This window comes from Coccinella septempunctata, chromosome X (genome assembly GCF_907165205.1).
Source record: "Coccinella septempunctata chromosome X, icCocSept1.1, whole genome shotgun sequence".
Classification (NCBI taxonomy): domain Eukaryota; kingdom Metazoa; phylum Arthropoda; class Insecta; order Coleoptera; family Coccinellidae; genus Coccinella; species Coccinella septempunctata.
Window position 1 is genome coordinate 6,592,941 of NC_058198.1, and position 20,898 is coordinate 6,613,838.

At 36.3% G+C, this 20,898-nt stretch overlaps 2 protein-coding genes across 5 annotated transcripts; one reads left to right on the forward strand and one right to left on the reverse strand.

Annotated features, from left to right (window-relative positions):
- The first annotated feature begins 1,687 nt into the window (after positions 1 to 1,687).
- On the forward strand, positions 1,688 to 8,858 carry LOC123322435. Its single transcript, XM_044910396.1, has 4 exons — positions 1,688 to 1,977; positions 4,654 to 4,779; positions 7,917 to 8,066; positions 8,224 to 8,858. Exons 1-4 carry the CDS (start codon positions 1,845 to 1,847, stop codon positions 8,322 to 8,324), a joined length of 510 nt encoding a protein of 169 aa, XP_044766331.1. The 5' UTR covers positions 1,688 to 1,844; the 3' UTR covers positions 8,325 to 8,858.
- A 438-nt stretch (positions 8,859 to 9,296) lies between these two features.
- LOC123322434 (neuroglian) lies at positions 9,297 to 20,861 on the reverse strand. 4 transcript variants are annotated; one of them, XM_044910395.1, is made up of 15 exons: positions 20,337 to 20,829; positions 19,278 to 19,358; positions 18,265 to 18,391; positions 17,109 to 17,720; positions 16,866 to 17,056; positions 15,988 to 16,263; positions 15,662 to 15,931; positions 14,776 to 15,057; positions 14,523 to 14,710; positions 13,847 to 14,026; positions 12,753 to 13,791; positions 12,385 to 12,694; positions 12,037 to 12,140; positions 11,814 to 11,911; positions 9,297 to 11,554 (listed from the first exon to the last, which is right to left on the reverse strand). In XM_044910395.1, the coding sequence occupies exons 2-14, from the start codon at positions 19,339 to 19,341 to the stop codon at positions 11,817 to 11,819; spliced, it is 3,738 nt and encodes a 1,245-aa protein (XP_044766330.1). In that variant the 5' UTR covers positions 19,342 to 19,358; positions 20,337 to 20,829; the 3' UTR covers positions 9,297 to 11,554; positions 11,814 to 11,816. The 4 variants fall into 4 exon arrangements, with proteins under 4 accessions (XP_044766330.1, XP_044766327.1, XP_044766328.1 ...); XM_044910392.1 differs by lacking the exon at positions 11,814 to 11,911 and having other exon boundaries at positions 20,337 to 20,861; XM_044910393.1 differs by lacking the exons at positions 11,814 to 11,911; positions 20,337 to 20,829 and adding an exon at positions 19,672 to 19,825.
- Between the last annotated feature and the right edge of the window lie 37 nt (positions 20,862 to 20,898).

A 20,898-nucleotide genomic window follows, 5' to 3' on the forward strand; every position in this document is an offset into this window, starting at 1 on the left:
ACTGCTACGTTAGGGAAGTTTTGTCGAAAGATAATGATGAGACCGCATACTCGCTCGTTCGAACTGAACACGCCATGGTCCTGACCTTTTCTGTTATTCATTTTATTACCCTCACCATCAATTAACCTTTTTGCCAACTTAACTGCACTTCATCCACATGTTAATTCGGTGATTTAGATAAGGCGTCAGAACTTCAATTTTCACCTCCCCCAAACTCCGCCTTTTTTACCGGACTGCTCCAGAAAAAGGGTAATATTCTTCGCCCCTATACAGGGTATTTCACGAATGATTGTACAGGCTTTCAGTGCAAAAGCAGGACACTTTGGGAGTCTGAATCAGTGTCTTAAAGATACAGGATATTTTATGTACGAGGATATATGGAAAAATTCTTAGCCTACCATAGAACCAAACAAAATTTCAATGTCAAAATATTTCATTACTCAACATATTCTCCTCTTAATTGGATACCTTATTACAGCGAACCTGCAACGTCTCTAGACCTTTCAAAAAAACTGTTTCTTTTTGCTCTGCAAACCAGACCTGCACAGCTTTTATTACCTCCTCGTTGGAAGAAAATTTACGACCTTTCAAACTTTTTTTCAGTTGAGGAAAGAGATGATACTCGGATGGAGCCAAATCTGGTGAATAAGGGGGGTGTTCTAGTAATTCAAGCCCTAAATCACGAATTTTTTGCATGGCAACATGATATTTATGTGCAGGGGCGTTATCCTGCAAAAACAAAACACCTTTCGATAGCTTTCCGCGACTTTTCTCTTTAATTTTTTCCCGTAGAGTGCTCTGTAGTGTCGAATAGTAATCTCCGGTTATTGTTCTACCCTTATCCAAAATATTAATCATGATTACTCCATGGCAATCCCAAAAAACTGAAGCAAGATCTTTTCCAGCAGATTTTTGGACACGAAACTTCTTAGGTCTTGGAGAACCAGAGTGTCGCTATTCCATCGATTGTTGCTTTGTTTCTGGATCGTAGAAATATACCCAAGTCTCATCCATAGTAACAATTCGGTTTAAGAAATCTACATCGTTTTCAAATCGAGCACAGATCGAACGCGATGCTTCTACCCTTGCACGCTTTCGGTCAACATTCAAACATTTGGGGATCCTTTTTGCAGCAATTTTTCTCATGTCCAAATTGACGTGGACTAACTATATTATGAACGCGTTCGTATGAAATATTCAGTGCTTATTAAATTATTTATCTTCGAGAATTCTTTTTTCCGAACAACTGAAACAGGATCTATGCAGAGCTCTAGGACAGGTATGATGGAAATCCTACAATATGGAGAAGGTAGAAGGTCTTTTGGTAAGATCATCCATGTTTTGAGGTGTGTTATTCAGTGAAGAAACAGATCAATTTCCAATAGCTGTTGGGGCATCTAGTAAGGAGCAAGCTCGCATGATTTATACGACCGTCGACTGAAGGATAATCACATAACTGGAAAATGATAAAGGGAGGAAATTTCGGCTAAAAATAATCCGAGGAGGGGCTTCGAAAATTACGTAACGAATGTATTTTTGAAGTCATCACACCGGCCAGTTAATACAACAATTTGTTAAGGGTCTGTAGGAAATGACGCAATAGATGGCGTGACCAAATAACATTTGAGCCGACCCAATGCCCCCACGGTTTCCTTATCGTTTCAAGATTCCGACCAAGACGTTAATTCTATGCCATATACATGTGCACGATTTAGTACGGCACACGATGCGCATGCCTGCTGAAAATTTTAATACTCTGCATTGGCACACAATTTAAATTCTCCTTAAAAGAGTGTGTACTTTAATGTGAGCACTTCGCGAAGAAAAATATCGTCCGCGGGAAAATGAATGCTTTGTATGTGACAGTGTCTATTCCGCTTCTCCTAGTGCTTGCTGGCTTCAACCATGCACATGGTCTCACCACCTTCGGAAAGTCGAGCAACAACAACCAGCAGAATGCACCAATACAGCCATCTGGTACGATTAAATGAGGAAAAACAAATTTTATGTCGAAGACGAAAAAATGCCACTTAGTTCGTCTTTGTGCAAACCTACCCAGTAATACCAACCACCGATAACTCCAAAGATGTATCTCATTCAATTCATCCCCTACATTCTTCGAAGTAACATCAAGTCACTCGACTTAAGTTACTGATCCTGAGAATAAACAGCTGTCTTGACAAAATTGCGTACAATCTAGAGATGGCCCTAGAGAAACAATTGCCATCAAAATCATGATAAACAGACTGCAGACTTGAAAAAACATCTAAAATCTAACAAATTTAATATTTTCAATAAAGAGAACAACGTGCACTATAATATGAATACGGCGTCTTATAACTTATAAGGCATGTCAGATTGAGACAGCCAAAACTCAGATATTTGTTGTTAATTTGAAAAGATTTCCTAAAAAACTATCATAATTATTCTAAATCATAATAACTGTGAATCTGTAGCTATGAAATGAGACTAAGAACCATTTGGATCTAAATCAAATGCGTGAGGTAACTGATGCACACATTTTGATAATAATTCATTCCTCATGTGAAGACCTTTATTACGTTAGTATCAAATATTCTGACCCTTGTTTAATATCACATTATCCCTGGAAATTATAATAATACATATAAACATGAAAAATGCTGCTAGATACATACATCTATAATCGAAAATCATTAGTTCTATCGATGAATTGAAAGATCCATTAATTACATTTCTCTTTCTTGTATTATTCATTGAGTTGCAAAATGGCGAATGCACTCAGGAATACTTCTTTGAAATCAGTGCTCGATACAAAAGGTTTTTTTTGTGAAAAGGATTATGCTTCAATGAAAGTGGAAACAAAAAATAGTTCTGAATAGAAGTGAATAATGTTCCCGCTAGTAAGGATCACTATATAAAACAATAACACTTCATATTTCGATATAGCTTAAATAAAAGTTGATGAATGAAATATTTTGGGAAAAAAAACGTGGAAAATGAGTCAAAGTGATCAAGAATCTGATGCTGTATCACTATTGTAAAGAGTAATTGTCTATTCTGCGAGTTGTCGAGATTTTGTTAGGTTTTCGAGTACAACTAGAGGAAAAACTGTTGCGCATTCGCCAATTTGCAACTTTGGAAAATTTATTGTTTGTGATTTTGGAAGTGAAATTGGTTCTTTCATGGTCAAAATTACAAACTCTGACTGTCAATTCTCAATTGCACTAAGAATTTTTTTCTCAGTCCTGAAGCAACAATTAAAACCTGTTATTTTCCTTTATCCCTGTGATATCTATTCAAGTATAAATAATTTATTAATTTTTCCGTATAATTCAGTAATCGTATCCATTATCAGGGATTGTGCTATCTCAAAATAATTTCATTCCTTGATAAAATGATAACTATTAATAGATAATAGTATTTATTCAATATAAACATTAACATACCTACAGGTTTTCTACTGAATAATTTCAATTCGAAGAATTCTTCAACAGAAGTTGTTGGAGTACATCTTTTTTCTGAAATTGGCCATTAAGGTCCTTTAGACATTCACCCTCTTCCTTATCTTAGATTTTATTAATGATTTACTCAAAGAAAGTGGGTAATCTTCTCTGCCTTGAATACTCAATATCCAATCACTCAATTTACTAGAAAATTACGCTATCAATTCGCTTCAAATTGATGATACCTACGTGTTTTCGAAGAATATTCATAAGAGGAATCCATAAAGAGGGTTTTGAATTTATTGAAAGGTTTTAAAGCATGGAAGATAAAAAAGTTCATGATGAAATCACTGTAGACTAAATAGAAACTCGTGAAGGGCAATTCTTTTTATCTGTTGTGGTATAATGAAGAAACTCCACTGCCAAAACGATGTAATCGACTGTAATAAAGATATTACGGAGTTGTGGAATCATGTACACTACAAAAGCTCGCTGATGCTCAGATTGCAAAAATTTTCCTGAAAGGGTATCACGATATCTCATCAAAATCCCATTAACTATTTTGTTTTCTTTTATAACTCCACAGCAGAAGCGAACTGAATTCAGATTATGCATTATTTACACTGCTATTATGTTACCTGTTGTATGTATTCGAAGTCTCGTGAAAAAAAAAAATCGAAGCAAAAATTACTCCGGTATATTCCCACTTATATTGTATAGAAGGAAAAGAATCAACTCTGGTGAAGGAATAAAGGAGAAGGAAGCTTTATCTTGTAGGACCAATTTAGTTCTACCAAAATAAGGCTTCTTTTTTCTTTATTCCAATTATGGTGGACGCCAAAGGGTTCAGAGAAATGAAATTCTGGTAAATTTCTTTGAAACAAAAACATTCTCTACAATATCAACAGATCGGAGCATTAAACCCACAGAGCACTATCCTATGCGGAGACTGATTTTTTTGTAATTTAATCTTTTCTGGAATATTTTAAATCACCTCACATACAATATACATGGAATATACAGGAATAGGGATAAAAACGTATTTTTTGTTTCGAAGATCACAAACAAAACAGTGAACTGTTAAGAAAATAGATGGGCTTAGTAATCAATAGGTTGAAACAATGACAAACACATATCTAGTTGAAAAAAACTTCCAGTTATTCAGACCTGATGTAAAATTTGTTAAGAAGGTGAAGGCTTATAATATTAATAATTTTTTTATTTTCAGTTCAGAGACCATGTAAATCACAAGCCAATTGCACGGTCATAAAGGGGACAACTTGTATTGAAGGAAAATGCTTATGCGGTGATAACACCAATCCAGTGAATGGAGCATGTAAAGCACAAATTAAAGGTTTGTGAATATAAATTTTATACCCTCTGTGTGAGATCAAATTGAGTAGGTTCATTTCATCTGATTGAAGAGGTCCACACACCAGCAACAATCAACTCATCAACTCTACCAAGCAAAACAGGGCAATTTATATAACCTTTGATAATCTTGGAAAAAAAAATCAGCACAATCTCTGCGAGCCTTAAGAGTTGACAAATCAAGCTTAGAAAGCATCAAAGTGGCCGAAAAATATTCTGCCTACATCCAAGTCTATGGAAATTTGTTCTGCAGAGATTCCAATCTTTTGCGATCCTTAAATGTGTAAGGTGAACAAACAATTAGGTAAATCTGTAGTACAGGTCTAATAAGTGTGGTGAAAAGATACTTCAGTGTTGAAATATCCGAAAAATCTGAAGAGTTCCTGAATATGAGTCCCCAGAACTCTAACCCTACCAGTGACCAGTGATCATGTCTAGGGGTGGTCTAAAGGTCCGAACAACAAAAAATGGTCAAAGAGGAACGTAGAGGAAGTATAAGGGTGAAAATCATTGATCAAGTTTTATTTTCACTGGAGAGAAAAATAGGTTAATCACCTTGGTTCAAAACAATAATTCATAAATTATAAAACGATTGAGGTTTTGTTGTATATTTCGAACTATCCTGTAAAAAAACATGCTATTGTGGATATAATCTTTGTGTATGCTCCATCATCAATATTTTTTCGATTTCGATGTCATTTTAAGAAGAGGAATGGGTATAGTCATCTATATCCCGATGGATATTTCGTTTCAGCCAAACCTTTCCCGTTGAAAGTTCGAAATTGATCGAAATCCAGACCAACTACTTTTGTCGGCAAAAAATCCTATCGCAGTGACGTATCTCGGTCTGATTTGCATTTCTTACCTCTGTAAAGGTCATCCAGTGGGGTGAAAGGTTATTTTGCCGATCAGTGGGGCCATTATTCAGATTTTCCAAACGATTACAGTTTTAAGGGAAGTGCCGTGTTCGCCTTAACCGTGGATTCCAGATACAGAGTAACGATACCTTTGGTATCGATTATCAGCAGAGCCTTACTTTATACCAAACCTCTAAAATAAATGTTTGCTCGGTTTTTGAATAATTCAGATGGTAGGCCAACATGCTGTTGGAGCAGAATTTATGAATTCTGCTCTGCGTATAACTAGCGAAAGGGGAGGAGTGCCTAAATTGGCATTGGCTAGATCTTGTTCTAGATCACTTGAACGAATAGCACGATTGGGGTGTAATCGGCACACAACCCCTATACCTGCTCAAATGAGAAGCATTTGATTTTAATCGTAGATAACATTTACTAAAAGGTGGCAATTTTCAAAATTTTTAGAGAATGTTCTTAACATCTGCTTCTGGCTCATTATTTCTGATAAATGAACCTCGAACTGAGACTCTTCTCAGTGTATGTTTTCAGAAAAACGGTAGAAAGTCAATCTACAATCTGCCATCCAAAGTTTTTAGTCCACTTTGTTGAATTTTTATATAATCCATAAGTGGTACTGGAATAATAGATCATGAATCTATTGGTTGAAGCTGATCTTTAATGGAGAACTTGCCAGTGACGCTAGTTCCTGTTTGGTTCATAAGACTTATGTATATTCCGAAAAAAGAAACAAAACTGAGTATATGTACTTGAAAGGCTAAGGTCCAGTTAGTCGAAGAAAATTCGCACAAAAATCGAGTTAATTTCCTCTTTGAAACAAGAGGAAAATCTCATTACAAACTCGGTTGTCCTGAGCAGAAAGGATGTCATGATCTGTGAGGTTTCCTGTTAATACAATTTCAGCTTAACTATTTCTCACAAACCTCTTCAGACCCCCCGAGGACCATATCAGACTGAAAGGTGTGAAAGGAACAAATAAAATATCGAATTATCCTTTTTACAAACGTCTATCAGTGATACGATTATATCATTATTTCATACAGACAACAGACAATTGACGATACTATTTACCGGAAAACAATTACTGAGGTTGATAATAAATTTCCTCACCTGATATGCATTATTTCAATGAAAAAAATTAAAATTTGGTTCCTGTACTAGATAACACCGCCCTCACATTTTTGAGTATAATTCAGGAGTAAGAAAAATTCAATCAAACGATATTTTACTGACAATAATCCCTCAAGGATATTCTCTTTGAATAAGGAGTCATCATTCCTCAGTAGTGTCCACGGATGCTTCCGAAATAAATTCAAGCCCACCCCTCTCTAAGTGATTCCTGTTGTATACACCCTTTTTTTCGAATTCCCACCCCTCATGAAGTTATGTATATTCATTCATATCGACTAATTAGAATTCTCGTTTCGAGGCGAATGGCATTTATGTTATATCGTAAAAATAGTATGTATGTACACGAAAGGAAAATGTCATAAATATGCAGTTGACGCATACCTAGTAGTAGCTGCAGCTGTAATTTTCATATATTGCCGTCTTCAAGACGTAAATTATTTCCTAGGTGTATCAAATATAACAGAGGATTTCCTTTTACAACCGAATAGCGCTGTTACTTTTTTGTTGAGTCATAAAATATGCTGAATTTAAAAGACCATTTTTCATCTATAATCTGAATAATAAGGTGGAGTCGCTGTTGTGAACATAGTGGTATAATTTAAGAAAAAAATTTTACGTGGTGTTAATGGAATGTGAAATGTCTCATTGATATTACACATGATATTCTCCAAAGTTTCTGGGACGTTTTCAAACCATATTGTCTATCTTTCATTATTGATTTTTTTTCTGCTTTATTCAACAAGTTATTATTATTTTACTTCGTATAAATTGTTCATTTTAGTCTACATTTTCAGTTTTTATATGTATACTCTTTTTCATATTGTGTTCAGCAGCTCAATGATTATGAGGAGGGACAGGAGGGTTAAGCAAAATCGTCTTCAAATATATACCACTATGAAATTTTAAAGGTCGATTACTCTTTAATGTCGTACGATTTTCTATATTGTTAAAATAATGATAAAAAACCCCTGATGATACAGCATGGTTCCCTAAAAGGAAAAATTCAGGAGTCAAGCTGTATTTTATAAGAATAACAATTTCTTTTGTAGTCATCTAGTTTCAACTATATTGCTCATAATTTGATACAAATGAAAGCCTTTTCTTTTATTTACAGGACCTCGACATTTATGTAGCACAGACACAGACTGTGTCGACAATGCTGATTGTTTACCACAAAAGGATAAGCAAAATAAAATAGATCCAAACGGCGACAAAGTATGTACTTGCCAAGAGGGATTCGCAGAAATGGGTTATCAGTGTTCAGGTGCGTGAATTTTCATTTATTCCTTCCTGATTGAAGTGGACGGTTATCCACTCTATTGTGTATCAATCAAAAAAAGATTTGTCGATCCTTCCTTTTCATTATTTTTCCTAGACTATAGCTAAAATGAATTGGAAATATGATTGGCAATTTTTTTCAGGTTCTGCTACTTTACCAACGTACCCAGGAATGGCTTTTTTGGGACTTTTATTACTTTACAGAAGTTTCGACTGGTGTAATTTTTTGAAGGCCGCACTTTAATGTGATCACATGGAAAAATCGATAATATGCACTGTTTCTCATGAATGCATAATGCATCCTTCAATTAGACATGTTCTCCGCCAATAACATAAAACATTTTTATTCATGAATCAAAAAATCTTATTTGTATGTAGATAAACTTATTCTCTATCCAAGCGAGTTGCAGCTTGAAAAAAAGTTCACTCGATAACATTCTGTGCCACATTCATCATTACCTAATTCCGATAAAATTTCATACTTATAATTCCAGTACTTCAGCTTTTACGATCAGAATTATATTTCTAGATTATCCTTATTGATAGTATATTCGTAAATATATCATTTGAGCTTCTTTATTATTATTGTATTTCTACTGAAATGTGGTCCAAAGTTTTCGTTCTCCTGCACCGTCACGATTAAGCAATCAGCACGATTAGTTTTAGATGTAATATTAAGCACTCAATAAATAGATAATGATAATGCCGAATAAAATTCATTATAATTTTATATATCTAAACTTATACCCTCATTTATAAATAAAAACTGAAAATATGAGTTCGGTATATTTTTTCTACAGCTTGGTTCTCGTTGAACAAGTTTTTCATTGGATTTTATATCAGTAACAAGAGAAGTTAAAAGAAGAGTTAACTCTATCAACTTTTACTGATGGTCTCATTTATGTATAAGCTGCAGCATACAAATGGAAGGAAAAAGCGATATTTGCTGAGAACTCTTATCAAAATTTCAATAGTATTCTGACTCAAGTTGTCCAACTCTGGGAACTTCAGCAGTCACAAATTGAAATATATTTCGCTTGCATATATGTACTCTATATATTTCGTACGGAATTGTTTTCCTTTATTTTGTATTTTTCTTACCTTTGTTGAGATAATATATTCATGTCCATATCATATACTGACAATGGAAAAAGAACCCTCATGCAGACAGCCCCCTTGTTTTGTAGGCCCATTTCTTTCATTTGAAACAATCAGGTTAATTTTTATAAATTTTATTTAGTGCAAAAAGTACGACATTTCTGATGAAATAAAGGTTTATGTAAAAAAATAAACATAACAGCAAAAGGCATTCACATGAAAGTGGTAATGTGGTACAAACATTGTAATATATGTTTACCAAAATATACAGCTCATAGAAATTGAAAAGCTTTTTTTACATTTTAATCTATACAATATGCACGACAACTTGATGAAGGTGAACCAAAAATATAATATTTTTTACAAGACATAAAAAAATACTTTTGATATAATGACCAATAAAGCATTTTATGCTGCAATTAATATTCAAATATATGTTAAATATCTTACCAAATATCCAACAGTGCAAATTTAACTGCCAAAGAATATATATAAATATGTCTATATGATAGCAAGATGAACAGAATATACAGTGATGTTGACAAGTCGTCACTCCCTTTTCGTTTCTGAAAATCATCAGACCAGGCAAGCTGGAATATATTTGTGCATCGGAAAACTATGTTTACCTTCAGAATTAATCAGGAGTAACGACTTTCAAAGAACGGAGATCGAATACCCTCCTTGTCCACATATAAACATACCATGCAAACAACATATCATATTTATAACCAACACAGTTTTTTACCCTTAATCCAATTTCCAAGACATGTTCACCAGTGGACATACATGAATTTCGAACAAGCGAAAAAAAATTTCAAGTGAAACCAAATCACTACCCCAATCCAAATAATAATACAGGGATGCAACGAAAGTGAGGCGAAATATTAAGTTTTATTTGGGAGAGCTGCCTTATTCACATGAGTTAAAAAAATTAAACGAGCTAAAAGTAGGTAAGGTGATCTTATCTACAAAAGCTTACACAATCGATGACGATTCATTGGCTATTTGCACAGATTCAAATCATTCAAGTCGGTTCATTGCATCTCCGCTACCGATTAGGTAATTAATAAATATAACAAGCAACAAACAGATAACAAATTAATATACCTACGGTACTAGCACCTCATCCTTTTACAAAAAGCCAATTGACGCTTGCTTTACACCCTCTTATAGAAATAAAGTTTATTGGAATTGAAGACACATAAGAAATTTCAATAATTTTAATATCTTAAGAATCCTTGTCCTGATCAGTCTTTGTAAGCTGTCAACAACATATAAAATATACAAGAAGTCAATATATGAAATACCCCTGTGTTTAGGTATCTAAGAAATTGAACTAATAAAATGGAAAAAGAACAGCATTTAACTATAGGACTCAGAAAAATATATTCAAGAAATCTTGAAATGTTTCCTGAACATCCAGTCAAATATGAGTAATCAGACAACAAAAAATTTTCTAAAGTATCCTAGTTATTTTTGAGCGACTTAAGTCAACTACAAAAAAGTCGGAAGTATTGAAGAACAGTGAAATATTTGTATAAATACAATTTGAAATCTAATCTAATTACATAAAAATGATACATTACTTTCAAATAGGCAGTGTCAACATATTTATGAGAATCAATTCAGTTGAAATTTAGTCTTACATTTCGAGATTTCAAAGGAGCAACAAAATAAGTTATAGCTGCTCGAGATTCAAAATATAACACCATATAATATCAAAAATCAAAAACGTATTATTAAACTTCAAAAATATAACCGCCTATGGAACCACTTCATATAAAGCATTGAACTTATCTCAACGCATAATTCTTGGAAATACTAGTTGAATTACATCGCAAACTGTTAGTAATGTTTACAAATTAGCTGTTCAAGAACATCAGGAAACCGGGAAATTTCTAAGCATCAACATTAAGATCAATGTCGCGATTTTTGTAATCTGCACAGTAAATTTATTTTGATTAGTTTAATTCGTTTGAGAATACTTAATACTAAATAGAGAAAAGAGAGAATTTTTTTAAAGCATGTGAAATCATAACAAAAATAAATTACTAAGTGTTAATTTCAAATTCAAATTAACATACGCGCTATTTACATCTAATATGGACGAAATGATATTCTTTAAAAATTATTGTTAAACAATAAAAAAAAGATCACTTTTATAAAACAAATATCTCAAAGTTACTATTAGTTGTCTCTTAGTTTGCCTATTAGCAGTAATTTGATTTTTTCCAAACGCTTTTTTTACGTTCTATATTTAAACGTATGTCGCCATGGAATTTTTAATCGCACCTGCGGAACCTGCATTGGAACCTAAATGTTTCATGTTGCTGGGCACATACTGACCAATAAACGAACCATCTTCTGTGAAACGACCTGCAAAATCAATTGAGAGCCTTCATTACCTTTCCCTTCGGCTGGAACTCCAAAGGTTATCACAATATTAAGCAAGTCAACATTCAATAATAGTTCTCAAAAACAAAGGTCATTAGTTGCATTTATAAGTGGGGAAAATGTAGAAAATTCGATTCACAATAACGTAGACCTCAAAGCACACACAGGGAAAATATTAAACTTAATACAGATCATCCTGTTAGTGAAACAAATAAAAAAAAAAACAAAAAAAATATCTTACAGGTTAAACAAGGGTGGCAAAACCTTGTGATGATGTCTCTCCTTGGGCTCGTTTTCGGCCATATTGGCCTATAAATGAACCATCCTCATTCATACCCTCTAAAGAAACAAAACAAACATAAATAAAACAAATAACCACAGAATACCATAATAAAATAAATAATAAACCTTCCATTCAATCAGCTTTGAACGACAAAGAAACAAGTTATTAATTAGAATCTTACCTGTATCGCCATCTCCATATTCAGCCATTGAATCTGTATCACTTTCTGGCCCTACTTTTGGTTCACTGCTCATCGAAGTTCTGCCATGAGATTTATTGTCGAGCCTAAATGAAAATGTAACAGATTATTCTTATTCCTGACAGGTGTAATCAAGTATTTGATAGATAGAGCAATTACACACTTCATTGAGGAATTTTTTAACTGACATAGACCATCAAGAGACACGAACAATGAATACCATAAGAAATTTTGTTCCTCTCATAAAAAATGGGCTAGGAACAGTGAAATGTTACAACCGACTGTGAGGGAATCTTCAGAATGTTACAGATTTAGAAGTGTTTCACTTACGGCTGCGAGTATTCGTGAAAACCACCCTCATCTGGATAATCATGCCTTCCATTAGCTTGTTCCCTTTCGTGTACCGCATACTTTCCACCACGGTTTCTCTTGATAATACAAACAATTATGAACAAGATGAGGAGGAAGGTTATTGCCAGCATCATGCCAATGAACCAACCAGCAGTAGCAACATTCTCTTTCGGAACAATTACAATACCATTGGCGTCGTAAGTGCTGACCTCTTGCACGTCACTGGGTATATTGTAGTTTCCGTCGACAGAAACTACAACGAATTCGTAAACCTCCCCACTTTCCAATCCTGAAAGAAAATTTCATCAGTCGATACTGGTTGAATGGTTGGTTTCAAGGATAATCACCTGCTACAACTTGAAAATCTTCGTTCATCTCCGGGGGAGTCTGCCTGTAGGTGGTTTCGCCCTTCTTCTTATACTTGACGTAGAAATGGGACCCTGGATCGCCGTTCTCGCTGGGCAGCCAGTGCACCTTGACCGACGAGGTCAGCCCGTCCTTGATCGTTTCCCATTCGAAATTCGGCTTGGCCGGCTCGTAGGAACCCAGCGGTTTCGTGGAACGTTCGATGAACAATTTTTCGGACTCCCCAACGGCCGTCGTAGCCGCTATGAATATCCTGTATTTGGTACCGGCCTTCAGACCTGCCAATTTGGCCCGTTTGACGTTGGGATCCAAGATCTGCGGGTTCCTGGGTATCGGCCCGTCCACCTTCATGTTCGGCTTGATGGTGGCGTAGTAGATGTTGTAACCAGTCAAGATGCCGTTGGGTCTTTCGGGTTTCTCCCAGCGCAACAGGAAGGCGGAGGAACCCAGGGGATACGCCTCCAGGAAGTCCATCTGCCCGGGCACGCCCTCTGGCGTCTTGAACCTCAAGGTGGCGCTGGGGGGACCGTTGTACTTTCCGTTGTACACGTACACGCACGCGTAATTCTGCGTGAACGGTACGAAATTCGTGATCAGGGCTTTAACGGCGTCGCCTTGGACTTGTATCTCGTTCTTGATCGGCGACGCGTCGCTCCACGTCTTTATCTTGTACCCCTTGAAATGCCCGTGCACGGATTCCGGATCTACGGGGTTCCAGCTCAGAAGGGCGGTGGTCGGACCTTCCACTTGTAACACGGTGAAGTTGGTGGGCGCCTGCTCAGGTTCGCTCTCGCCGGAGTAACCGATCACCTCTTTGGGAGACACGTCGGCCTCTCCCAGCTCGTTCATCGCAATCACCTTGATCCTGTACCTCTGGAACGACGGCTGGTTGTCCACGACGAACCTGTCCTGTTTCCAGTCGTAAACGTCGACGACCGTGAAATTCTGGCCGGGGATGTCCCTCTTCCAGAACACCTTGTATTGGAACTTCGGGGCGTTGTGCTCGATTTCCGGCATCCTCTGCAAGAGTGTGACCGTTTGACCAACGCACCGGACAGAAATGGGACCTACTTACCGTCCAGGTTATCACCAAGTTGTTGGGCCTGTCGCCTTCGCCTTTCACGTTGTCGGGGTTCTTGTGTGGTACCTCGGGCGGCGTAGAACACACGTCGGAATGGGAGGATGGCTGAGATTTGCCGATCTTGTTCTGGGCGATCACCCTGAACGTGTAATTGGCCCAAGGACTCAGAGGAACCTGTTAAAAAAAATTATGCTTGCACACTTTTCTGCAGTTCCTATACCAACTTATGACCCCTTATTCCCTAAAGGTAGCGAGTTTTCCTTATTGTATTGACAAAATTGAATGAACTTTTCGACTTGTTAACAAGCACCAGCTCACGCTTTGAAAAATTATCTGCCTGTATGTGTGAGTCCATTATGGACGATCTACAAGTACTAGATTTTGAAGCAATCGAGCTAAATTGCGGCAGAATTAGGAGTGTCCACGGTGCTAAGAAACCTAGAAAGCTTCTGGAACGCGATGAATCCACTTGATTTTGTTCAGAATGGATCTAACCTAACATATCCTATGTAAAGGCGGTAATTTGGGAGTATATCCTCAACGAAAAACTCGACGTCTCTCTAGTAAATTTCAGAAGATGCTCAAATGGACGGAATTATATAATATTAATGTAATGTACCGCTGCAAAATATTGAAGTTCCTATTCCTTATCGAATTGTTAAAGACTCACATTGTAACTCATTTCCGCTGCTGGAACCTCATCGAATATATCCTCCCAAGTGTCAGGCGTGAAACTGGTATTGAACTGGATGATATAATGTAGAATTGGAGTACGGTTATCACCCATTGATATCCAATCGATAGTAGCATCTTTAGCGTTACATTTCAGATTTCTCAGTTCAGGCGGATTTGGTACGGCTGGAATAAAATAAAACATCCTGTTCAACAGAGCTCCGAGTTGTATAGGGCGTCGCACAACAAACCTTGGACAGTCAATTGAGCCTTAGCAGAGGCTTCGTCCAGTTCGGTCTTGGCCTTGCAGGTGTAAGTACCAGAATCGAGTTCTATCGTCTTCGTAATCGTCAAGGAATAGTCGGAAGATTTAACAAATCGCGCCTCTCCGTCGAAATCTATCGGTTCGTCGTTTTTCAACCAGACAATTTCCAGGTTGAGCGAATCGTCGGCCACAGCGTTACACCTGAACGTTGCAGATGTTCCAGCTTCCACTTCGTAATCTTCCGGACCGTCGGTGATGTAGGTATGGGCTGAAAATACGACAAACCTAATCGTATCAAAAAAATTGTGGCTAACGAAATATGAAAGTTTCTCATTAATGGGGTTATTCTTTATTACGTTTGTGTTAGAGCTTTTAAAACTCCTCACAGCAAAAAGCATGCAAGCTAAGCATTTAAAGGTACAATATTTATCATCCGTTGAGCTGGAGACAAGATTTACAACAGACTACAGTCGTACATAGATCCAATGATAGAAATCTCAATTTTGCACAAGTCTCTGACTCAGTACTTACTACTTACTCAGTATCAACTCCATTTAATGGGATTTTTGTTGAATATTATGAAACAAATTGTTCAGATGCTTATCTAAAGCTCCTAAACTGTATGGCGTATTTCACCCATTGAGGAACTTAACATTCGAACCCTAAACCTATTTCAGATGTTGACCACTAATTATTTATCAACCTAATTGTTTTGAGTACACTGTGGGTCAAAAATGGACCAAATCATCTAGTTCCCAAGGACAAGGGCGCAAAAATCAAACAGTGGACTTGATAACATATTGACTATCAACTTCTGTATGAATTTTTTGTGTGTTTCGCGTAAGAAATATGTAAGTAAATTTCAGTGTTACCCTTTATATCGAGTTTCGCGTTTGCGCTAGCATTTCCAAACTTATTCTCGGCAAAACATATGTAATCGCCACCGTCGTCGAATTGTAAACCGGTGATTTGTAAATTCCCGTTCTCGTGGGTGGTGAAACGTCCGCCAGTCAATTCTTTTCCGTTGTGAATCCACTTGATAATCGGCTTCGGGGCACCCAGAACCCTGCAGGTTATGTTGATGTTCTGATTGTCGACGGCTTGCATGTTGCTAGGAGCCTCAGTGATCTCCGGCGCCAAAGCTGCGAAAAGACATCTGTTAGGGGCGAATTTGAAAAACAAACTATACGAAACTAACCTAAAACGTTCACGTAGACGTCCTTGTAAACGTAACCCAGGGAGTTGGTAGCGTTACAACCGTAATTTGCGGTATCTTTCTTCTCCAAGTTGGAAATCACAATTTTATTGGTGGATACGCTCCTTCTCGGATTGGGTGGTGCGTCCTGTAGCGGTTTACCGTTGTATATCCACTTGATCTCGGGTTCGGGAGAACCAGAAGCTTCGCATCTGAACTCCACAGTCTCGCCCTCTGCCGCATTCACACGCTCGGGCTCGTGAGTGAAGTAAGGAGCGGCTAAAAAAATTGCATGGAAATTAGCAGACAGAAATGGTGGATGCGCTGATTCTTTCAGTTAAACAAGGTGAACCTTCTAGGATTTCCCTCATCAAATCGAACACTTTCTCATTTGGCTATGTTGAAATAATATCAGCTTAGTAGGGGCTAATGAAGCCACACTGTTTCCACCAGGGATTTAGGATTTCAAAGTGAAAACATTGCTGCATAGTCGAATCGTTTGTCCAGTCAAAGGTTCACCTTGTGTAAGAGTTGTTCCTCAAAATTCGCCATGAAATAGGCTATGGAATTTTAACAGTTTATGCAATAATGCACGTAGCATGCCATTTTGTGCTTATAATGCAGTTAGCCACAAACTGTTGAACCCACAAGGAAACATGCTGTGTAGAACGTTAAATATTAAGTTATTCATTGTAAACTCCGTCAAAAAAGTGAAGTATTTGAGACAGACTTGAATGTCTATACCAAACCCCTCATTTTCTTCATTCTTAGTTTGACAGTATGTGGCGAACCTGAAGAATAACCACAAAATGGCAAAATTTCATAGCCTGCTTGAAGACGAACCTGGATAAACGCTATTTAGATTAATTTCTTCCACTTACAAATGACCTGAAGATTTATAGAATACGATTTAGCTTCCCCAACTCCATTGCTGACTTCGCAAGTGTAGGCACCAGCGTCATCGAAATCGACTATGTTAATTATAAGGGATTTTCCATAATTTCCTTGAGTTATCCTTTCTGAAGACTGTAAGAGATTGCCATTTTTTCGCCAAACCGTCTGTGGTAGCGGTCTGAAATCGAATAGTTCAATTTTTCGAAGCACGACCCCAAGTATCAACTTACGTTCCACCGTATATGCAGAAAAGTTCTGCCCTTTTTCCCCTAAGGGCTACTTCCTGTTTCTTGGTGACGTATTGTAGCACTGGCTCGTGTTTATTGTGAGCTGCCGAAGCGGTTGACGATATAATGTTGAGAAGCACCCTGTTGCCGTATTTATATTCGAATTTTGTTGGCGAAGTTGCAGCGCAAGCATACATGAAATTATCGGTACTGTCCTGCTTGGTCAAATTGGAAAACCACAGGTTACCCTCCGGATCCAAAGTCATTCTCGAACTGTTTATAGTTTTGAAACCTCCATTGGTGTACAGGATGATCCAGTGCACCACCGGCTTTGGCCAACCGTCAGGTGGGTGACATTCCAGTTTGAAAGGTTTGCCTTCTTCTCCACTAAGCGATACTGGCGCTTGTACTTTGAAGGAATTCAGTTCGGCCTTTCGCATAAACACGGAATTGGAAGTGGCAATTCCGTATTCGTTCTTGGCGAAGCACTGGTATTGACCAAGATCGACATCTTGAGGCTTGGCTATGGAGAGGGTACCCCTGCCTGGCTGTTGGGAAATTCTGTCGTCGTAAGCTTGCCATTCGAAGGGCTTGCCGTTTTTCACCCAAGAATAGCTGGAAGAGACCATATTCTTTATGATAAAGGGCAGTCTGAATTGAATAAAATTAGACACCGAGCATGGCACACCGAATTTCCACGAATTGTTTATTCAAAAATTCTTCATATTATTAATTCAAAGAGTATATTTCCTTTCGCCATCCAGTTCGATTATAAATGAAATTTTAACGACCGATTTCAAGACGTATAGAGTGGTGGAAACTGTAAGCATGTTAGTCAGACAAGGATGATTCAGAATGAACTTAGATGAAACCATCGTGAATAATAGTGCAGAAATAGATTACCAATAAAGGATGTATCTTATTTCACGCAAGCAATGATAGTCTGCGTGAAAAAATTACCCGAATGATACATTTTCTTTGAGTGGATTTAAGTCCCAAATTTCTATAATTTTTCCCTGATTCAAGTTGAAATGGGGAAAGCTCTTTGACATTTTTTTAAAATACTAGACGAGTTAAATTTGCGGTTTTCGGCCGTGGAAAATCATCAAAGTAACGAGATAGTATCAAGGCCTCTTCAATTTAAATTGCAGATACTTACGTTGGAGCCGGCTCGCCAGTTGCTTCACATTCTATATAGAAAGGTTTATCATTTTCACCATCCTTTTCCACATGGAACATCACTTCATCAGTAGGAGGCTGTTTTATAATATACGGAGGTGAAGGGACTGAAAATCAAGTTGTTAGCATAAAAGCAAATAAATAAGACGATTTTTCTTCTTAAAATTTTCCTATATTTCAAAAAACAATAATAACTGCAGATATTCAAGAACGCTCATTCTTCCCCTTGAGCACAGGATATATTTTCCATATAAATAACCGAGAAATGGGCGTATAAAGAAATTCATCAGGATTAAAGGCTTCATTAATATAGCGGCAAAAATTACCAATACCACACCATGCATAACAATTAGTTAAAATGACAATAAGACTTTGATGGGGAGACAATGTAAATTTATTATTCTTATTGGGTTACTGTACCTGTTAACTGAAATGCATACTTAATTATGTTTACCCGTAACAGTTGATGGATTCATTTTCTCCATTTGGCAAATGGATGAATCTTCATGTTTTAATTTAAAAACAACTAGAAGGACTGAAAATTTTTCATCAGGAAATGATTCATGGTAAATAAAATCTGTTTTTCTGTTTATTATGAATTTGAAAAACTTTTTTTCTTCCAGTAGAGAACTGGCAAAGACTCAAGCTTGGAATTTGTATGAAATATACTATTTTGTAATTTTTTAATGACTACATGGTACTTTTTTGATCTGAAACTCAATATTCCAAGCTTTGAAAAGAGGTAAAGAATTAATTGCTATGTTTTTTGCCAAACAGAGATAATCAACATTGGAGCTTGAATCTGAGATTTGATAAGCAATTGGTACATAAACAGCATCATTCAATGTCATGATTCAGAGGTTCCAGTAACTGATAGGGCAAAAAATGAATCAAGTTATTTTTCACACTGAATGAATCAACTCTAAATAATAAATTCAACACTATTCACAAAGTTTAAATTGTAAAAGTATTCATTATTTTGGAAATTCTTACTTTCTCTGCCTGTAGAAAAGCCTATGGTAGCTACCAAAGCACAATATATAAGCAGTCTCGTCATGGTTTTTGATCAAATTTCTAAAAAAAAAACAAACATTTTCAGATTAACTGAATAAAATGCAGCTGTTCATTTTTTATGACATTGTATCTGACCCAAAACTTTATTTATACCGGCAAATTAACCTTTGTTTAATTCAAAAACATTAAAAAAATTCCCTTTTTGCCTATACGAGAGGATAAATGTTCATACAGCTTCATAATAAAAATTTCAACGGTCTGAATAAAAAACCAATTACATATTCATTCAATTCAACATGAATGAATATAAAAAATGCAGTATTAAGGTTATCGACCTGAATTATATGAAATGAATGTCAAAAATTCAAACTACCTTTAAATCTGTTTGGATCTTAACATTTAACATCTGATAGAAATGGAAATCGCAACTGCTGAAGAACATCTGGCTTCTGAATTACGAAATTGATGATAGGCAAGAGTAAAATCACATTATTGCCAAGTAAAGACTAAAGACAAACTAACGACTTGATGAACGATGTCCATAGTTGTAGGTAGATAATGAAGTCAAATTTAAAATTGAGTATGACATCATTCAAGATTCATGGGAATCGTTGCAAGAACGCTCCCAACAGACGATAACCCTTTTCTTTTTATATCAAATCTTTCTGGACAATCAATAAATTTACGTATTCAAAAATATTTTCTTTATTGAACTGCATTGTCTATATTCTCAAAAAAATGAGATCTGACACCTGAAAAGCTCATGAATGAATAAAGTATTATATGTGTATTATTGAATGAAAATTTCCCGAGGTTTATTTGTTTACAATAGAATATCTAGATTATGAGAGATAAAGTTGATAAAACGGTCAAGCTTTGGCCTAGATGCTAGATATACAATGAAGCTAAGTAAAATAGGTAACTGTCAAAGTAATTATCGTGTATGCTATAGTAACTGATAATTCCCTCTATTACACATGAGACGTCAGATCAAGTTAATTTTCATCACGATCCATATTATCAGATAAATTTACTCACCAAATATTTACAAAATGTTTATCTGTCCATTACCTAAATCTAATCGTTATTCACTAGCACTTGAACACTGTCAAACTACGAACAGAAAGGTGCGGTCTTAGAACAGAACTGTAGTTTATTACGAACTTCTTTGAAATTGAGTTTCACAAAATGAGTAGATATAGGGTAATGAATAATCCTTCCGACCTATTCTCATATGTAGTATAATTAAATAGACAACACCAGTTCACTAAAGTGAGTCATTTTTGTTTCATTCAGAATAAAGTGCCAAAGACAGAGAAATAGAACTGTCGGTAGGCGTGGTAACGGACCTTACAGTTCCAAGATTGCGCCACCTGCTATTGAAATCGGCAACCAGAAATAGATCTGTCTTCAGTTGCTGTTTCTAAAAATAGAGGGCCACCATTCAAGTATTGATTGATTTATTTTTCGCCCGCAATTAAATATTTAAATAGGTTACTTAAGAACGAGAAGAAATTCGAAATTTCCTCTTCATTAGTAGTAAAAATAATCCATCAATGAAATAATCACATAAACCTGATGAAATACACCTTCTTCGCTT